Source organism: Plutella xylostella, chromosome 23 (genome assembly GCF_932276165.1).
Source record: "Plutella xylostella chromosome 23, ilPluXylo3.1, whole genome shotgun sequence".
Lineage (NCBI taxonomy): Eukaryota > Metazoa > Arthropoda > Insecta > Lepidoptera > Plutellidae > Plutella > Plutella xylostella.
In genome coordinates, this window is record NC_064003.1 from 11151769 (window position 1) to 11172468 (window position 20700).

The 20700-nt window shown below is 36.5% G+C and overlaps 3 protein-coding genes across 3 annotated transcripts in view; 1 reads left to right on the forward strand and 2 right to left on the reverse strand.

Annotated features, from left to right (window-relative positions):
• The first annotated feature begins 6242 nt into the window (after positions 1 to 6242).
• Positions 6243 to 20700, forward strand: part of LOC105380668 — a 154383-nt gene continuing 139925 nt past the window's right edge. Inside the window, exon 1 of the mRNA XM_048629413.1 lies at positions 6243 to 6929. The gene's annotated coding sequence lies outside the window, so the exon portion shown is untranslated. The remainder of the gene's footprint in view (positions 6930 to 20700) is intronic.
• On the reverse strand, positions 13945 to 17503 carry LOC119692528 (esterase FE4). The gene is made up of 3 exons (XM_038113414.2): positions 16478 to 17503; positions 14537 to 15843; positions 13945 to 14298 (listed from the first exon to the last, which is right to left on the reverse strand). The coding sequence occupies exons 1-3, from the start codon at positions 16604 to 16606 to the stop codon at positions 14118 to 14120; spliced, it is 1617 nt and encodes a 538-aa protein (XP_037969342.2). The 5' UTR covers positions 16607 to 17503; the 3' UTR covers positions 13945 to 14117.
• Positions 17510 to 19700, reverse strand: LOC125488454 (juvenile hormone esterase-like). Its single transcript, XM_048629410.1, has 3 exons — positions 19329 to 19700; positions 17877 to 19192; positions 17510 to 17794 (listed from the first exon to the last, which is right to left on the reverse strand). Exons 1-3 carry the CDS (start codon positions 19455 to 19457, stop codon positions 17575 to 17577), a joined length of 1665 nt encoding a protein of 554 aa, XP_048485367.1. The 5' UTR covers positions 19458 to 19700; the 3' UTR covers positions 17510 to 17574.

Below are 20700 nucleotides of genomic sequence, written 5' to 3' on the forward strand. Positions count from 1 at the left end.
GTCAAAACAAGCCTTTTTACTTTTATCTTAATTTAATAAAATCTGGCCACACTAAAGCTTTAGCACAAATACTAGTGATAATAGATTATATATCCTACCGAATAAAGAAAATTTCACATTAATATCTTAGTTGTACGCTGCGATAGCTTCATTCAAAGTTGGGGTAGTCGAAAATGTCCCTAGGTACGTTACGTTACCCTATACATACATGTTGTAAGAAGTTATTATGGTTAATAACTAAGTCAATATGGTAAATAGGGGCCCCGAGCCAGTTTTAAATGCTATGTGAGCATAAAACAACATGTATACATATAAGTTGTAAGAAGGTATTATGGTAAAAAACCTATAAGACAACAAAAGTTGTAAATATAGGGATAAATATTAGCCAAGAGATTTTATAAATTATAATCTCATCAACCCATCCGCTAGGTCAAACTATGCTACTGGCTTAAGCCATTGGTTGCAAGTCAATATTGTCAACCACAGCACTGCATGTCATATTTAATTTATTTTAAGATGACAGTCTCAATAGTGAAACTGCTAATATAAGTGTAAAGTTCTCTGTATAATATACACACGACTGCAAATCCCCGAAGGGGTAGTCAGAGGTGACCCACATAAGGGCATAAATAGTGACTTATTTTCATTGTGTCACCCTTCATAAACACTTGGTAAATAAATAATGTAATCAACAAATTACAAATATTTTGCGACAACACATCTATGCATGCAGCAATCAAAAGGTTGGTATATTATGTAGATAGGTAGGTACATGTTAACTAATTAATACCAGATGTGAAAATATTTTCAAACTTTTGAAACCAAGTATCAATACCATGTTTACAATTGAAACATTTAAATTCAAAGTAAGCAGTGTAAAGGTTATAAACCCAACAACCAAAGGTCTAACAAGCATCTGTAGCCCATCTGGGAGGCTTCCTAATGCTAGATAACATGGCATTAAATGAATAGGAACAAACTTAAATGTTCTCATATAAGTAAGCATTCTCTCTCTTATGAGAATTTTTAGCTTTACCAAATGGAGTTAAACTATGTAAATACAGTATGTAACAACGTAAATACTATTTGAATAAAGAAACACCATTGAACAGAGCTGGTTTCTGGTTTAAAGGTATAAGCACAAAGATAAAATATCATTTGTAAATTGCAATGTTTTTGTACCGAAAGATTCATGCGTGAAATAGTTTTCTGACTTACTCAGTTCAGACTTCGAAGGTAGGTATGAATCCAATTTGCTGGAGAGCATATTTCACACTATCACAGAGATTTATCATAATATCTTCATGTAATCTTGTGATCTTCTCGGTTTTCTGAAAAAAATATTAATACCGGCCCGCGGGCGGGGCGTCGGTAGCGGCGCGAAACTATTTTTTGTACATTGACGAAAAGTACGATGTCTCATACAGAGTTTTTTATACATTAAGTGAATTAACACTTTTATTGATTGTTTTATTCCACAAACACGAATATTATCATGGATTATTAGTAAAAAATCCATTTTCAAAAATATATAAACGCGTTTGATTCAAGAAATCAAAAAGCTATGTCAGAAATTTGACAGCGCGTCACAGAGTAGAATCCAGATTCTAGACTGCACTGTCCACTGGCTAAAGTGAAAGAGAGGAAAATACAGCAGATTGGTATGTAAAAACCCATTTTTTCCTATTTATACTAAGAAATCAAATAATTGCTTCTTCACTCAACGCTGTGTGTTTCGAAAGAACACATAATATATTATTTGTAACGAGGGCTGAGTGCCGAGTGCAGCACTCATTTGTTTTGCGATAGACGTACATAATTATGTAGGTAGATACTAGTGTTGCCACGAATAGTGAATTGGCCGAATACCGAATACCGAATATTCGGCGACGCTGCCGGCCGAAGCGCCGAATATTCGGCCACCGAATATTCGGCGCTACAACCTGTTTTTTTTGTTCCTGGAACTGCTTTGAAGAAGTCGCTACAGATTATATGAGAAATGCTAATTATTAGGAGGCAGAATGCTGTGGCAAACGAGTTGACTTTTTATTTGATAATAGTTCGCCTAGATCGGATGGCCGATCCTTACAAGTGGTGGTCAGCAAACAAAAAACAATACCCGAACCTTTTGAAGTTTGCAAAAACTTATCTTTCTTCACCTGGAAGTAGCGTTTATAGTGAGAGGTTATTTTTTGAGGATGGTTACAATAAAAAACGCAATCGTGGGCTACCAAAAAATGCTGAAATGCTCGTTTTTATCCAGCAAAACTTTGTTGTTGCTGTCCTATGGTACCCCGGTGGTACAGAGGGCCTTTACAAGCGTGCGCCACGCCGTTCTGTCCTCAGCAACCGCTCTGGCTTCCGTCCAGCTCAGGCCTTGCGCTCGCAGCTCGCCGTCCACTGTGCGCCGCCATGTGTGCACGGGGCGACCGCGTCTGCGGTGGCCGCCAGGCGGTTTCCATTCGAAGGCAATGCTCGCTTTGCTCTCGGCTCCTTTTCTGATTGTGTGGCCAATCCATCTCCATTTTCGCAATGCGATTTCTTGTTCGATGGAGGTCTGCTTACACACGTTCCACAGGTCAACGTTCCGGATTGTGTTCGGCCAGAAGATGCGGAGGATCGACCTCAGGGATTTGTTGACGAACACTTGTAGTTTGTTCATCAATCCCTTAGTCACTCTTCAAGTCAGCAAAACTTACTACTGATTAATTTTAAGTACTAAAATGTTGTGATTTTTATAATTTTTATTTTTTCCATTTTTTAATTAGGTAGGTTTTTCCATTTCCATTTTACTTAAGTGATTTTTTTTATAAAGTTTGTTTATGTTGATTTTATTTACATAAACTAACACATTACGTTGTGATTTGGAAATAAATACACAATTTTGATTAAAATAACAAGTCATTTTTTACATGATTTACTATTCGGTATTCGGCCCGAATAGTACGCACTATTCGGCCGAATACCGAATACTGAAAAAACTGGCCGAATAGGCCGAATACCGAATAGTTGCCGAATATTCGTGGCATCTCTACTAGATACATGCTACTAGAATAAAATAAATTTCCCGTAGAGGTTTGCTTAATCTAATTAGAGTTAGCGATAGTACTTCTCGTTTTGCTGTTTTCTTCTCCTAAACTACCTACATCTAAATGATTATTTAAATTGCAATGAAAGTGTTTTTGTAAGACTCATATTTACCTAACTACATTCTGATTTACATTACAAGTTAGTGCCTAACTAAGTAAATAATTTAATTATTTTCACTTCTCTCAATGAAGACAAAAGAACAACCTGTACGATTTGCATACTCCCATAAATTACTCTTTAAAAGTAAACGAAAATGCAACTTTAAAGCTTTTGTATTCAAATTAATATTTTGGCCGGTCCTCCTCTCGTATAAATTTCCATGCATAGTCCTCGTTCTCCCCTAGTGTCAATGCACCTCAGCAACGGCGGGATAAATGCTCCAAAGTTATGAATTCTTAATGTAGTGACAACCTACATGTAGGGTTACCATATTTGAGAATTTTCTCCAAAGCAGCATTGAATTGCCGATAAATCTGGTAGGTTAAAGTTCGAAAGGTTATCCGAATTGAGGGTGGATTTCTAAAACTCTTGTGGTGTAAATGCTATGGTCACCCTAGTTTATGCCCAAGTTGTTTCATTGAAAATTTGTTTCAAAATCACCGTTGCAGAGATTACTGAACGTTGTGATATCAATTAGGGTAGGTAATAGGTAGGTACTAACACCGGAAATAATTATATTGTATTTGATATTATTACGAAATTACTTTTATTCTTACGTATAAGTACTTATGACTCATTCAATTTTCACGATATGCGACAACTGCTCTCCCTCAAATATTTAAAAAACCATAATCAGTAGACGATACATTCAAATTACACGCACTTGCAAACCCTATTGAGGCATTCCAACACAATATCGTCTGAGTATCTCATAGAAATTCCGGGAAACACAATCACTACCCTTACATTCAGACCGTATAAAGCAATATTGATTGTTATCAATGTTATCTTACACTACATAATCCAACTACACAATAGGTACCTGTACGGTTTACGAACGAAAATACCTAGGCCTATGGCCCTTGGGTGATTAAATATACATCTTATTACGGCGAAGATAAGATTGTATATTGAAGGGGAAGATGTGTTCCTCTGGAGAGGAGCTGCGGTAGAAATTGAACAAACAATGTATTGCAAATGGCCGAACCTCCGCTCCGGACGACACGGCGCCGGTGATGCTCAAACTTTCATCTGGATAATTGTATAGGTATTGATATTTTATAGATGCCTTATTTCACTCTAGGAATTTTATACTGTTTTGAATTTTTGGCTTTTGTAGAGAGAGGCTTATATTATTTTCTTTGCTGGTACCTTATAATACCGGTATGGTATAGACCATAGGTTTGATGAGTTAGATGATGTAAGTATACATGTATATTTAATAATAATTAAATTGCTTAATTTATAATAAAATTGTAAATTAAGTATCAATGTATGTAAGTATATTATGATGGCAGATAAAATCTGTCCTAAAAATTTCCAAAGTTTGCCAACATTATGTAACAAACAGTTTCATCATAATATATCCAGGAACATAAAACAAGCACACCTCCCACGCGTAGAGTTGTCTGTAAATAACAGCTTCATATCACAAGTTAATTTGTTCCCGAATGTGGCCATGTTAGATCAAACAACGAGTGAGTTCCATTACGTCGGATGCCTTGTCTCTGGGGGTCACTCTATATGACAAAACACGAAGTTTCGGGTAGCTGATGCGCGAGCCATGACTCTATCTCGTTGTATTAAAAGTACCGGTTGCACGACATCTCTCGTTCGTTTGTTTTTCGTCAGTATAGAATAGAGTAACCCTCCTGTTATGCCCCCGCGCCCCCGCATGGTAAACTTGTGCCGCCATGTTGTTTCTGTGTAAATGTAAACGACTCCGTGTAATTGTTTTACTTCGCCGATATGTGATACTTTCTTTAATTTTCGATGTGAGTGCTCTACTCAGGATTTGTTCCGTTATCAACGTAATGTAGGTCTATTTTATATATTTTGCATACGTGACGGTTGGTGGTAACTAAATAATTAAGTAAACTGTGATTTTATTTTGTTCACTGTCATCCTGAGATGACGACATTTTTTTGTGTTTTCTGTATAATAAAGCAATGTTTTACCTTAATAAAAGTTCAATTATGTTTAAAAAAATAATTTCGATTGTTGCCGAAATGTTTGGGCACCACTGGTCGCTGGCCCTCTCCATATATCACGCTACATTGCACCCCCCACTCTGCTGCCCCACGCAATATTCTCCCCCTATTTTACACCTATTCTATTCCCCGAGCAGAAAATGCTGTTTTCTTTGTCAGCTTTTTATGAAGATTGTCTCTGTTTGTAGATCTAAGGAGTTTAAGTGCACTTAGTTTACTAATACAATATTTGATTTGTACATTCTCAGTCCCTCAAAGATACTTTTAATTAACTAATATATCGCAAAAATTAACTGATAGATAACAAAATTAACAGTGCCACTTATTATAATACCTATACTCGTAAGTCCGCGTTTGTGTACATAGACCTATTTCGTATGTTTCTATGTGTAGGTATGCAATAAAGTATTCAAATAAATAAATATAAATAGAAATCTTTGAATAGGTACTTACCATACATATTATACTTTATTATCCATACGAAGGTAGGTATATATTATTTTTCATTCAGGCTAATTTGATATTGATGATTCACCAATATTCGTTCGCTGCTCGCACATGTAAAATGCCACCATGTTAAAAAAGTGCTTACCATTTCCAAATGGAGCCCATTTGGACGAAATTAAAATGGCGGGAAAATAAAATCGGTCATTAACCTTATCTAAAATTTCGCATGAGGGGAACAAGTGGAGTAGAGTGGGAGATATCGCTTAAAGCACATCACACCCCTTCACGCCGGCTCACCGACACTTATGACAAAGCTTTTATTTTAATGTTTGTAAAACCCAAATACGCTTTTGTATTATTAAGCTGGATTTTGTTGGTTCACTGAAATGAGATGTACCTACCTAGGTATTGTGTGTAGGTGTCAGTAATAATAGCAGCATTTTTATAATATGTACTTACAAAATCTGTATGTCTTGCTGGTGGGCGAAAAGTAACTTTGGTAACATCAAGAAAGTACTACTAAGAGGTTATCAATTTGTCAAAATCAGAATGTGTACGTAAATAATTGAATTATTAGCAGCGATGTGTCACATCTCCCCGGCTTCCCCCAGGCCATTTGCCTATTAATCTGCGTTCTGCTGTATTATGTGGATATATTGGGTTAGCTATTAATTGGTACTAATGAAGACTTATAACATAACAGCGTTATAGAGATTTACTCTTATAATATTTTAGTATATTATTACAGTACTTATAATAATTATAACGACTACGTAGGTAGTAGGTACCTAAGTACTGCAATTACAAAAAAAAGACGATGTGACAATAAGTTCATTTGCGAAAGGGAATATTGCTCAGTTTTCTCTGGAATATTGCTCAGTTTGACCAGTCAATCATGCGGTAAAATTATTCAGTAGCAGCCCTCCTATCACAAACTTGTATTAACAACGTTTTTCGGATTCAAAATGTATTGAAATTGGATTAAGTACTTGGTAAATGTGTCTCCGTTTTGACTTTGCGATAACCCCTCATTCTCATTTAGAACGGTCATTTAGAACCTGTATTGTATAAGCTGGACCTGTGGTAGGGTTCGAAGCTCAAGAAAATCATAAAAATGTATTCTTAGATCCATTTTTTATCCTTTTTATTTAAACTGCATATTATGCAGACTATATTAGTCTAAAAATGGAATATTTATTTTTTCAGGTACTCCAACAATACTGTTCAGCTTTGCCAGTTAGGGTAAGTAAATGAAACCGGAAGGCAAACACGAATATATTTTTATTTCAGTACGCAACAGATAGATGTATCAATCTATCAATCACTTATGGCAGCTGTTTGCTGGTTTGAGGTGCGTCGGAAATACGCTATAACCGCGACTCTATTTCGTTGCATTAAATGTACCGATTGCAAGAGAAGTCTGAAACTTGGTTTTTCGTCAAGCGAGAGGAGGAATTTCCCCCCAGTTACAGCCTCAGGTTGTGTTTCTAGTGATTGTGAGGGGATTGAGCTAGGTCAGCAATGTTTTTTCCATCATAGACCCCGCGCCCCGGCATCGGCAGTTTCATATTTTATATTTTGTTTGACATTATTATTATTATTATTATTAAACTCTTTATTGAACAAAATAAATTGTTACAAAGGCGAACTTAATGCTAGCAGCATTTTCTTCCAGTTAACCTTTGGTGATGTTGAGAAAGTGATTGGTAGTGCTTACGATAGAAGATGGTCTAAATTGAGTACCTAACCAAAATATTAATATAACTATACCTATACAATATAAGTAAATAATTATATACATGATACATACATACATACATTACATACATACACATATACATACATAAACTTAAAATTACTACACTGTATGTTGACTTTGTATTTTGTACTACACTACATGAAAACTACTTGTGTATTTTTTTTACGTCCCTCGAGCTATAATCCTCCAAAATTGAAACTCAATAGAAACTATTTTTGATGATGCCAAAAAATAGTCGTGAAATAGTCATAAATAGTCGTGTTTTCCAAAAAAATAGTCGTATCATACTTTCGGAGTTAGAGCTATACTTTATGGAGGATTATTACAGCCTCTGCAGAACAAACGGTAAGGCCTATCGACTTGGTTAAGGTCTCAAAAAATAGTCGTGAAATAGTCGTAATGACATGCCAAATTTCAGAAATAGTCGTCAAAAGATAGCAGAGATATAAAGGTACTTTGCTGCAGCCCTGGTGGAGGATTATAGCTGGAGGTTTTGAAAATATCGAATATCTTTGGAACTACTATGACTATCGGTTTGAATTATGTCTCAAAAAATAGTCGTGAAATAGTCGCTTCTATTTATTATAATTTTAAGCTTGATAAAAGCTGTTAAATAATGATATCAAATTCTTCATACAAATCAAAGTGGACGAGAATGCCAAAGCGAGCCAGTACACAAAAATAATAGCACCGTAGCATTGAAGTACTCATGTCGAATTTATCTATAAATCATTTATTTCGTCATACTTTGCATCAATAGTATCTAAACTAATCTTGGGTATGACATTTTATTGCTTTTGCTCTTAGCCTTTACCTTACTTACTCCGCCTTTACTTACTGTGTACAGAGAAAACGTATGCCTATACATGCACACATTTATCTCTGTTATCTTGACAAACGATAGCGATGACGACTACGGCGATGTAGTACCTAGGTCAGTTATTGTCATCCCTTACTATCCCGTGATCAGACAAATATAGCTATTCTTGTCTCCTTTCTAACCGGCATGCATCGCACGCATAGAACGCGTGAGCGAATGTGTCATCGGTTGCATTTTGACAAGCAATAGCAAAGCGGTATTTATTACGTCCCTTACTATCCCGGGATCACACAAATAGTGCTGTTCTTGTTTTTTTATTAGCGTTGATGTGGCCGCCACCTTCGCCGGTGAAATTGGGATAGAATTGGAATAGTTTTATTGAAGACGCAGTACAGGGTAGCACTCAAGCGATAAGAATAAAATACGGTGTTTGAAATATAACTCATTTAATTACAATCACAGGCCGAAAGTACTTTTATTTATACTTAAGTTATTCATTAAACAATCTTTAGGTAGATTAAGTTTCATACAATTATCTCAGTATTATTTGACTATTACCTATAAACATATTTAGTTTAATTTAAAATAATCACAGTTGGTTTATTGCTAAGTAATAATATAATATTGACGTAGTTCAATAAAAAAAAATATGGTATGAACTTAAATATGTAATTATTTCACTATTAATAAATAATTATTTTCTAGCCCTATATCATAATAAGCTTAAGTTAAAGTAATCACAGATTGTTCATTAGTAAGTTTAGGTAAGTGTAATCACGGTTATTGTCATAATGAATAACTCATTTAATTACAATCACAGGCCGAAAGTACTTTTATTTATACTTAAGTTATTCATTAAACAATCTTTAGGTAGATTAGGATTAAATTATTTTTATATTCCATAGTAAAAAGTCACGTGACCAACTAAGTTTCTATGAAAAATGATATATTTTTTTCGCGAATATTTAAACTCTGTTTTCAGTTTCGGGCTTAGATATATCATGCTGCACATGTAGCTTTCGGCTTAGGCTCGTACGAAATTTAACGAGTTTCAATGTCGTTAAATATGGCCGGGATCTCGCGAGATCGGGATCTTGGCGCGACGAGATTGCATTTCCTAAGTCTATGTGAGAGGTAAGAAAATATATAAGTAGCTGTCTCAAGTGATTAATGCAAAATGTAGGTAATTAAAATTATCGTTTGGCCTGTTTATGAAAGCGGGACATTTTTGCCCTCGCCGGGGACAGCGGGACGCACAGCTTGAAAGCGGGACTGTCCCGCCGAAAGCGGGACGTATGGTTACCTTACCCATAACCGACCTCTATTGTTTTTGAGCGAAAGAGATAGCTGAGAAAACAATTTGGCTTTTGACCAAAACCGGTTTGGTCGGACGGTGCGTTTGAAACTTGTATGAAAGGTATTTAGTTCAGAAACACGTTTTTGTCGCTTGTAACTGATAGGTACAAATGAGTTTTGACAAGTAAATTGGCTGTTATAACTTTATCAACTTCAGCACCACATCACTTTATAGGTCTAGCATAAGCACAATACCATATGAAAATAGTGATAAATTCTTACCCAGGATTTGTTATCTGGTAATCATGTATGCCATTGCAGTTTTTTAGCGCATTACATCAATGCAGTCATGATAGTTTATCGGCGCATTACATCAATAGGCTGTTTTTTCACCTGAAATAATAATGGTTAGGCTTATAGGTAGGTTACACATAAAAAAAAATATACATATATTTATTTGCCTAGTTTCATTCAGAAATACAAACAATAACGCCTTTTTTTGCTATTGAGGGGTAAATATCCACATTTAACCAGGACTACCATATGTGAATGAATGAATGAATGAATGAATGAATGAATGAATGTCCTCCTAGCCGAATTTCGACTACGGCGGCCAATCTCAATTGAGATCAGCCATCTACGCAGGAGTAGATTATAGTGCCCAAGTGTGTGCGCAGTACACAGGAGCACTCTCTGTTCCATCACTCTCATAGCCCAATGGGACGGATTGACCGACACGACTGGAGAAAGCTAGGCGCAGGACCGACTGCTTTACATGCCCATCCGATAGCATGGATCGTTTCACTGTTTCGGACATCAGGTGATCAGCCTTCTATGTCCTAACCAAACTTAGAACCACAATTTAGAAACACAAATTGATGGTCCCACCCGGGAATCGAACCCAGGACCTCTGGGTCATGAAGCGAAGCTTCTACCACTAGACCACAGAGGCAGTTTATACCATATGTAGGTAATCGATGATACCCACATATTTTCGTATCTACTAAGATATGTACATGAATGCCTTGATTGCATGTATGCACAATTTACTCGCTCATAGTGTAAAATTGCTAATTGAATAACAATCGCCATACATATTAAGCATAGATATTAAACAATAATTTGGCTACGTTACTTCAATAAAAATCATGTTATTAAATAAGCTGAGCATAACAAAATGGGATGGCTTGCTTTGATATTGAGTATTAAAAAGGATACTTACTTGCAATATTCAAACATAGCACTCACTAAACACTCTTATCTGCATCCACTAATATCTTTTAGAATATAACATCTTGAATTTTCATTTACATATTTTACTCACTCACAATATTTTAACAACCAACAATAACACCGATCGTGACCATAGTTTGCACTAAACTGTAAACAAATTATCAAACAAAACATGCAAAATACTAACCCCAACTTCACCGGTGGCGGCGCGCGGCGGCGGTCACATAAGGGACGTAATAAATACCGGTTTGCTATAGCTTGTCAAGATGTTATGCGGTCGCTCACGCGTTCTATGCGTGCGATGCATGCCGGTTAGAAAGGAGACAAGAATAGCTATATTTGTCTGATCACGGGATAGTAAGGGATGACAATAACTGACCTAGGTACTACATCGCCGTAGTCGTCATCGCTATCGTTTGTCAAGATAACAGAGATAAATGTGTGCATGTATAGGCATACGTTTTCTCTGTACACAGTAAGTAAAGGCGGAGTAAGTAAGGTAAAGGCTAAGAGCAAAAGCAATAAAATGTCATACCCAAGATTAGTTTAGATACTATTGATGCAAAGTATGACGAAATAAATGATTTATAGATAAATTCGACATGAGTACTTCAATGCTACGGTGCTATTATTTTTGTGTACTGGCTCGCTTTGGCATTCTCGTCCACTTTGATTTGTATGAAGAATTTGATATCATTATTTAACAGCTTTTATCAAGCTTAAAATTATAATAAATAGAAGCGACTATTTCACGACTATTTTTTGAGACATAATTCAAACCGATAGTCATAGTAGTTCCAAAGATATTCGATATTTTCAAAACCTCCAGCTATAATCCTCCACCAGGGCTGCAGCAAAGTACCTTTATATCTCTGCTATCTTTTGACGACTATTTCTGAAATTTGGCATGTCATTACGACTATTTCACGACTATTTTTTGAGACCTTAACCAAGTCGATAGGCCTTACCGTTTGTTCTGCAGAGGCTGGAGGATTATAGCTGGAGACCTCCAGCTATAATCCTCCATAAAGTATAGCTCTAACTCCGAAAGTATGATACGACTATTTTTTTGGAAAACACGACTATTTATGACTATTTCACGACTATTTTTTGGCATCATCAAAAATAGTTTCTATTGAGTTTAAATTTTGGAGGATTATAGCTGGAGGCACGTTTTTTTTTAACTATTTTAAAATACATTTCGAAAATTGCGAAAAAAACAACATAATACATAATTGTACAACAAATAATACAAAATTCATACACATAATTGTACCTCTACATTTTTGTGCTGAATAGGAATTAGGAATGTTTCGTTACAATAGAAAAACACTTATTTATTCTATTGTAACGAAACATTCTTATTCAGTCGACTAAGGCATATCGAGTATCAAAATGAATCAGACTTGCTCATTATTCCCATAAAAGTATATGTTTTAGTGCTATCGACTGTAGCGCCCTCCGCGCACCTTGGCGTTTCCGCGCAAATTTAATTTCCTTCCACATTGTTGGGCGCAGCGTACCTACATACTGGGACATACTACATATATACTATATACCATACCTGCAACATAGGTAGGTAGTTACTTGAAAGTAATATCTCCTCTTTACGAGCCGACGCGTCGCCGTAAGAAATGCCTTACGGTAGGGTAGCCTGGTGCATACGAAAAAAGGTGGGGTAACCATCACCGAAAACTAGCAATTAGCAATCATTAAGCAGCGTCATTTTTTCTTCAGTTACTTACGTTACGTGAAGTTAAAATAAGTGAGAGGCACAAATAATATATATACCTGATCTGAGTAAAAATATTTTATGAATACTTACCTAACTTTTTCCACTTCACTTTGCTATTAACCGGATCATTTCCATACCATTGTTCTCCCGATCTTCTGATAGCTGATGGCTCAGTAAAGTGTGAAAAACCGGCCAAGTGCGAGTCGGTGTCGCTTGCAAAGGATTCCGTACCTTATTATACTTACTTATTATATAAAGAGAATGTGAGCAATTACTTAAAATTTTGCACCTGTAAATATAATAGAATTTTTCATATTTGCTGTTTTGAAAACTGTAAAAAATAAAATAGTAATAAGTATTTAAAAAATAAATGAGGTAAGTAAGTAGGTACTACTACTAATCACATCTCGAAATGTCGTTGAAAATATTTTGTTTGCGTAGAAATAAGAGGGGGCAGCCACAGTTTTTACCTTCGTTTATCTTTTATAATATATACTATTATAAGTGAAAAATACATAAAGACCAGTCGCAGGAACCCTGAAAAACGAGAAGTATTGACATTGGCAGAGCCATTAGTGCGATTATTATCAATATTGGAGGTCGCTGTAATGTCCTCAATCCTCGATCTCTTCCAGTTGCCTAATTCCTTCCCCAGTCTGATATTTTTAGACACGGTTTCAGCTTTGGCCTGTAAGGATTCGCATTTTATTAGATAATTAATTATGTAGTTCATGTGAAAATAGATTTGTAATAAAAAAATACTGAAAAAATATAATTATAAACAAACAAAAAACCCGTCTGCACGCTTAAAAGATGAAAACAAGCCCCAATGTAAATGGAAAGTATCGCAGGCGGGGACCAGCATAGGGTACATAGACCACCATTTAGATGAATGTTACGTTTGTTGTGATTTAAATACTTACCTACAATATGCATATTTTTGTAAAGTGCTAATCAAGCGCTTTCATTTGATACCCCACACAGCATAGTTGGAAAAGTATTATTTTTTCGATCATCACTTTATGTCCTCTAGAGGGCGCTATATACATTTTAATGTAACGTCACATAGCCTATGACCATCGCGCAATTAAGACGCTTCTAACGATACCTCATATATCAAAATCTATCAAGCCGTTTAGGCTACAGGAGGGAACAAAGAAACAGACAAACATACATACATACAAACATACAATCGAAAAACATTACCCTCCTCCTTCGGCAGTCGGGTAATAAAATGTCAGCCCTTACATAGTTTTACATAGTCATCATCACTTTATTCTATTTTCTTCTCACTGAGACACGAAACCACTCGCTTCCACACCAAGAAAGCTTGAAGATGTGATAGTATCTAGGTATTATATAAAAAAAAACCTAAGTTCTGATGTTGTAAAATATTGTATTCCCATGAGGAAACAGTTAACAAAAAACGTACATTGTAGTGAATAATTGCGTATATATTTCAATAAAACCATTAAAACTAGTACATATATCAAAGTATTAGTGCTAGAGAGTGATTTCAAGTTCTAGTAATTTCATTACAACACAACATCAATTGATTATAATACTATAAATTCTATTTAAATTTAATTAAGCTTTAGTAAAGTTATGTTCGGCCAGATATTCATCATAAATACGTTCCCAAAACTGGATTTCTTCTTTGAACGGAAATGTTTTTAATATGAGTGTGTCGTTGATGTCCAAGTATTCTTGCTTTTCGGCAGTGAACGGCAGCCATTTTGCTCCCAAAGACTCGTCAGGTGTCGGGTTTCTGAAATTTTTACAATATTTATTATAAAGTTATGTAGTTTTGAAGAACAAGATAAATACCAAGGTGAGACTAGCGCTAGCCACGGTTAAGATTAATTAATTAATTAATCAAAAGCAGCATAATTATGCTGCTTTTCTCCAAATATGTAAATTTGTTAAAGTGGATTAATGGATTATTTGTAAAGTGTAATGTTTTATAAAATCTAACATCATATTTTTATAATACTTATTAGCCTCACCCGAACTTTGCCAAGTTTGTCCAAAGTGTTGTGACTTTATCCACCATCTTTAGATTCTCTGGGGCCTCTTCAAACACCTCTCCAGCGAACAGATACATGAGCTCATCCCCATGCAGGACCCCCGGGCGGCCAGACCATGACTTGGTCTTGAAGGTGGACGAAAAGAAAGCCCTCTCAGTATTCAAACAATTAAAAACATAGAAATATACTTTCGATTGTTTTGAAGCGCATGCTTTAGCCCATTGCACTACTGAGTGCACAAAATTAATCATTCCAGCCTTCTTGGCTAAACCGGACAAGTTATCTGAAGATACCAATTTGTCACCATAGTAATATTCCTTGACTTTTCTTCCAACCTCAAGTTGTTTTCGAATATTTATGTTCCAGTTCATATCCAACGGAACAAAACTCTGCAATAATCGGTTATAGTTTTCAATGACTGGGTCGAGATTGCAGAGCCCTAGCAACATATTACCTTCGTCACCGTTCACCCCTACTATAACTTCGACATCTTCATTAATACAGTTTTTGAGGACATCAGGAACGTTGTCGTGAAGGAAACTTTTACCATTACCGAAGTTCTTCTCTATAACTACACTGAAGGTTGGTTTGTACAAGCCGGTACAAGCTTCATCGAAGGTGATTGCTATCGGGGCAGCTATGAGCGCCTCTACTGGTTGAGATTTGAAAAACTGCAACAGCTCGTAAACGTCATCAGTGTCTTTACCTTTCGAACGAGCGAATGCCTTCGCTCTCTCCACAGGTTCGTTAACAATAACCCAGGGCGAATTCAAAGCGCCACTTTGAAGTATAGCTCTTTTGAACAGACCTTTACTCATTGGGGAAACCAAGTGCATCGAAACAGAAGCCCCACCGGCGCTTTCCCCGAAAATTGTCACGTTGTTTGGATCCCCTCCAAAATTATGGATATTCTTTTTGATCCATTTCAGAGCTGCTACCTGGTCTTTCATTCCAGCATTACCAGGGGCTTCCTCTATGTCCAGACAGAGAAATCCAAGTATTTCAAGTCTGTAGTTGATGGTGACTAAGACTACATCTTTGTGGACCAGATAGTCGGGTTTGTAGAGGTCCGAGTTTCCGGAGCCGCACACAAAGGCCCCACCGTGGATGAAGACCATGACGGGCGCGGGTCGAGAAGGCTTCACGGTTTTGGTGTAGACGTTGAGGAACAGGCAGTCCTCGGCGCCGGGACGAACCGACATCGTGAACACGTAGAATTGGTGGCAGATTGGCCCGTGGTCCCTCGCGCTCCTGACTCCGTGCCATTTCTTTGGCGGTCGTGGTGCCTAAAAGTGTGTATTCGGATTTGTAAGGCATTGTTCCAGATATGTTTTTTTCAGTAGTCGTATTATTTAATAAACTATTAACAAAATGTTCGGTTTAAAAAAACATATGAAGGAGGTAGGTATTTAGTAAGATCACCAAACAGAACTCATGATATACAACGCATGAGTAACAATACTTGCTATAATCTAACTGGCAATCAAATGATATTCTTCAATGATTTCATCACTGGATGAGTTTTTAGGGAATAATGAACAATTGGAAAATAACGACGACGAATGGCGTAGTGGTTAGTGACTCTGACTACTGAGCCAATGGTCCCGGGTTCGATTCCCTGCTGGGGCAGATATTTGTTTAAACACAGATATTTGTTCTCAGGTCTTGGATGTGCCCGTAAAATGGCAATAGGCCCGCCCCCTATTACATTGGGACTAACATAACACTCTGGCGAAAAGTGGGTGCAGCAATGCACCTCTGCCTACCCCGCAAGGGAGTACATTAGTACAAGGCGTGAGTGCGTGTGTTGTTGTTGTTGTGTTTGGAAAATAAACAAATTAAAGTGGATAATTTAAACATGTAAGCATAATATTATACATTGAATGGGTAGTGCCAAAATAATAATATTGACTTACTTACCTTAAATCTCAGATCACCTACGGGCGGTTCAGCGTAAGGGATTCCCTTAAAACTCAAATACTTTCCCCCGAGAACATTATCCAAAACTTGTCCCTCTAATATTCCCTCAGAAACCGTTACCCGGACCATTTTCACAATGAATTAGTTATTTCCCAGAACACGCGCGTTTCATTTACGACGACTGTGAAACATCGAATGAAGTGAGTAATGGTACGTAGAAGGAACGTTTGATGGGAGTGTGAACTGTGTGACATAGTTAACTAGCCTACACGACACATAGTAGGTACCTCCTACTTCTGTGAGTCTATCATTAATCATTTTTATACACTAGCTTTTCCCCCCGAGCTTCGCTGAAAAGTAGTTTTTTATGTGGACTAAATACTTCGTCATGTAATTTAATGGCATGCCAAATTTTATAGAACATTTATACAACTTTTACTCAACTTATGAGAGTATTTTAATCAATTTCCAGTGGTTAAAGCTGAGCTTTTATATAATAGGTATCATTCAGTCAATTATCTTTTTATTTATTTATTTAAGGTAATTTTAAATTAATTTTGTAATTTATATTAGGTGTAGGTACATTACACACATATTTGCTCAGATCAGTGACATAATTCATATCATTGCCATTTATTTGTGCTTTATTACTATTATTGCTAATATAAGGACATAATATTGTTTTATACATAAATGTTATGTACTTTCATAAATGACACAGGCAGAACAGAATTGCTTTATGATTATTTAACAAGAAGGACCCTGAAAATTACAAGTGCTTACATCCATACCTATGTAATTATTAATAGCATCTGTTTTCCTCCACATTTTACTGTAATAGGCATATCCTAGTTGTAGGCAGTTATTAGCTAATGGAATGGTTAAAAATAAATACGGTTACACCTGTTAGTTTATGCTGCTTCATTATTTAAATACTTAAATATTTATGTATTTACGGAAAGAAACAAAGATGCCTTTATAACTGCAACTACGTAAAAAGCTAAATTTTATTATTGTTAGTAAATAGATACATTATTTTTATTTATTTATTTATAAACACTTTATTGTATACTGAATACAAATTTACAAAAATGGACTTAAGAAGTAGTGTATGACCAACCTTTCTTTGGTGGAGAAGTAGCGTTTTGGAATGTATAAAACTCTTCCAATACAATTAAATTATTATCCCAGAACTTGTTTTCTTCTTCATCAGGGAATGTTTTCAAAACCAATTTGTCGTTGATTTCAAGGTATTCTTGTTTCTCGATCGTAAATGGCGCCCATTTTGCTCCTAAAGAGTCATCTGGAGTAGGATTCCTGTGTAAATATTGTTTCATTACTTTTTGGATTCATGTGATTTTTTCAAAGACAATAAGATAATTATTATCATGTAACTTACCCATATTTAGCAAAGTTGGTCCACAGTTTGGTAACAGTATCAATGGCCGTTTTACTGTTATCGAACGGTATGTTCAACATGTTAAAGTTGAACAAATAGAACAAGTCTTCTGCGTGTATGACTGCATTCTTCCCAGGAAGGATTCCCTGGGTATTCATCAACACCCCAAATGCATTTCTTTCGGTGTAGTAATGGAATTGATAATAGAAAACTTTAGATTTGTTTCCAGCGCAAGCCCTCGCCAGCTGAAATATTGGGTAGTTGAACATATCCATAGAAAGAAATCTAACCAATGGTCCCAAGTTATCTACCGTAACACTGCTCTTTCCGTAGTAATAATCTTTGAACTTTCTGGCAATCTCTAGCTGCTTACTGATCGGTACGTGCCATTTCAGTGAACTCGGGACTAAAGATTCCAAATAGTTATTTACTTTGTTTACAATTTCATCTAATGGCGAGTTGTAGTTTAGGAACATTAGTGCTTCGTCAGCCGTGTGGCCAATCATGATTTCTACGCCTTCGTGTATGCCGTTTGAAAGTACATCAGTACCTTTTCCAGTGAAGAATGTCTCGTTTTCTCCAAATTGGGTTTCACTTACAATAGAATAATGAAGCTGCACCCACGGACTTTCATTTTCAAAAAATGTTATGTTTGGCTTTGTGTTTGCAAGCACATCGATCGGTTGAGATTTAAAGAACTCCAGAAGTTCTCTATCATCGTCCGTATTTTCTTTCCCCAGCTGTCGCGCCAGCGCCCTCGCCTTCTCCTTGTGCTCCTGTACTGTCGCCCAACTGGCGTTGCTGACTCCACTCTGCAGGATAGCCCTCTTGAACAAACCTTTACTCATTGGCGACACAAGGTGGAAGGATACCGAGGCCGATCCAGCACTCTCACCAAAGATAGTAATATTATTGGGATCGCCACCAAACTTATTAATGTTCTTCTTGACCCACCTCAAGGCTGCGACTTGGTCCTTCATTCCTGCGTTACCAGCCGCTTCCTCCATGTCTAGACACAGGAAGCCCAGCACTTCGAGCCTGTAGTTGATGGTGACGATGACCACGTCTTTGTCGACGAGGAAATCTGGTCCGTACTGGTCGGTGTTCCCGGAGCCACTGGCAAAGGCTCCACCGTGGATCCACACCATGACCGGTAGCGGCTTGCTCGGCTGGAGCTGCTTGGTGTAGACGTTCAGGTATAGACAGTCTTCGCTACCTGGTTTCATAGTCTTCAGCAGCATGTCCCACTGGTGACAGATGGGGCCGTGCTCCCGGGCAGTCCTAACCCCAGTCCATGGTTTTGGGGGTTGAGGGGGCTGGAATTGTAGGAAATGTTTCTTTATTGTATACTAGACTTTGAAGTTTTCTTGGTACTTGCAATATTTTCTATCACTATACCTTCTGGTTTATTTACGTATAAGAAACTCTTTACACAGAAGTTGTAAATCCTACCTTGAACCTCAGGTCCCCAACTGGGGGTGCGGCGTACGGGATTCCCTTAAAACTGTAATATTTTCCTCCGATGACATTGTCCAGCAACTCTCCCTCCAAGCTTCCTTCGGTAACGTTCACCACCACCATTCTCAACTGTTTGTCTGACGGCTACAGAACAAATACTCAATTCACTTCTTTGTATACTTACTTCAAAATTGTGATTTCAATTACACAAACATGATAATATGAGTTTGTTATATCTTATCTTTCTGATAAATAGGCGATATTGTCAAGTAAGCTGTCGTTGAATTATAATTTTATTAATAAATATGATATGTGATACATAAGAAATCTCGCCACACCACACGTAAGTAAGATCGCCAAGATACCAGACTAAATACAGATTACATACTTAATATGTAGTGCCATTTTGTATGTTGGCATGTCATGGCAGTTCTCAATATATCATTATCCATATTGTAGTTTTGCAAATCACCATGAAGATAATTAGATAATGGTAGCGATTCTGAAGGCATCAAATTTACGCACATAAACTTTATAGATGTTGCCGTAAATTTCATTTGTCAGTGGAAAAATTTAAAATTTTATGCAAAAAATAATTTGTATGCCTTTAGAATCGACATCAATAGTTTATTAATACGCAACTTATTCAGTGCTCGTGATACAATAAACCACAACCAAATGATTTAAATTTATTTTTTTAACTATTAAGGGGTAATATGAATTATTTATATATTAAATCTATGATTGAATATATAAGAATTATAAATCAATAACAAAACCGGTTGTTCCAATGATAATAAAGTAGTGGTGAATTTTTTACTATTGTTACAGATGGTAAAAATATGTTTTCTATAGCAATATGTTTTTTTAAGTACTTACAGCATAATTTATATGCTTTGCCACCACCACACATTACATCAACAATCCTTTAACATAATAGCTTCCATGTGACTTCCCGTTCGTTCGTTCTGCGGTTTAGAGAGTGACCCTCTGGGCTTGATGATAATTTTATAATTGACGTCTTGATGAGAATACCAACAAATGTTATAATAAAAATCCTCTTAAATTATTTATCAGTTACAGTTTTGCTGTTAAATTAGTATTGGGGAACGTGTGGGTTGTCTGCCCCTTAAGACGTATGAATAAAGATAAAAATTAAGTAGCAGCGGGCCTTTGTAAAGTAGGTATTATATCAAAAACAATACCAAATAAATAAAAGGTATAAACAACAATACCCATCCGACACGGCGACTATGCGTCCGGTCTTGACACTTGTTATCTCCGCACGGTTAAAATGGAACCATGCCTCTTTACCTATCAAAATTCCATACTCCGCTCACTGGTGAATACTGGTGGTAGCTGGTGA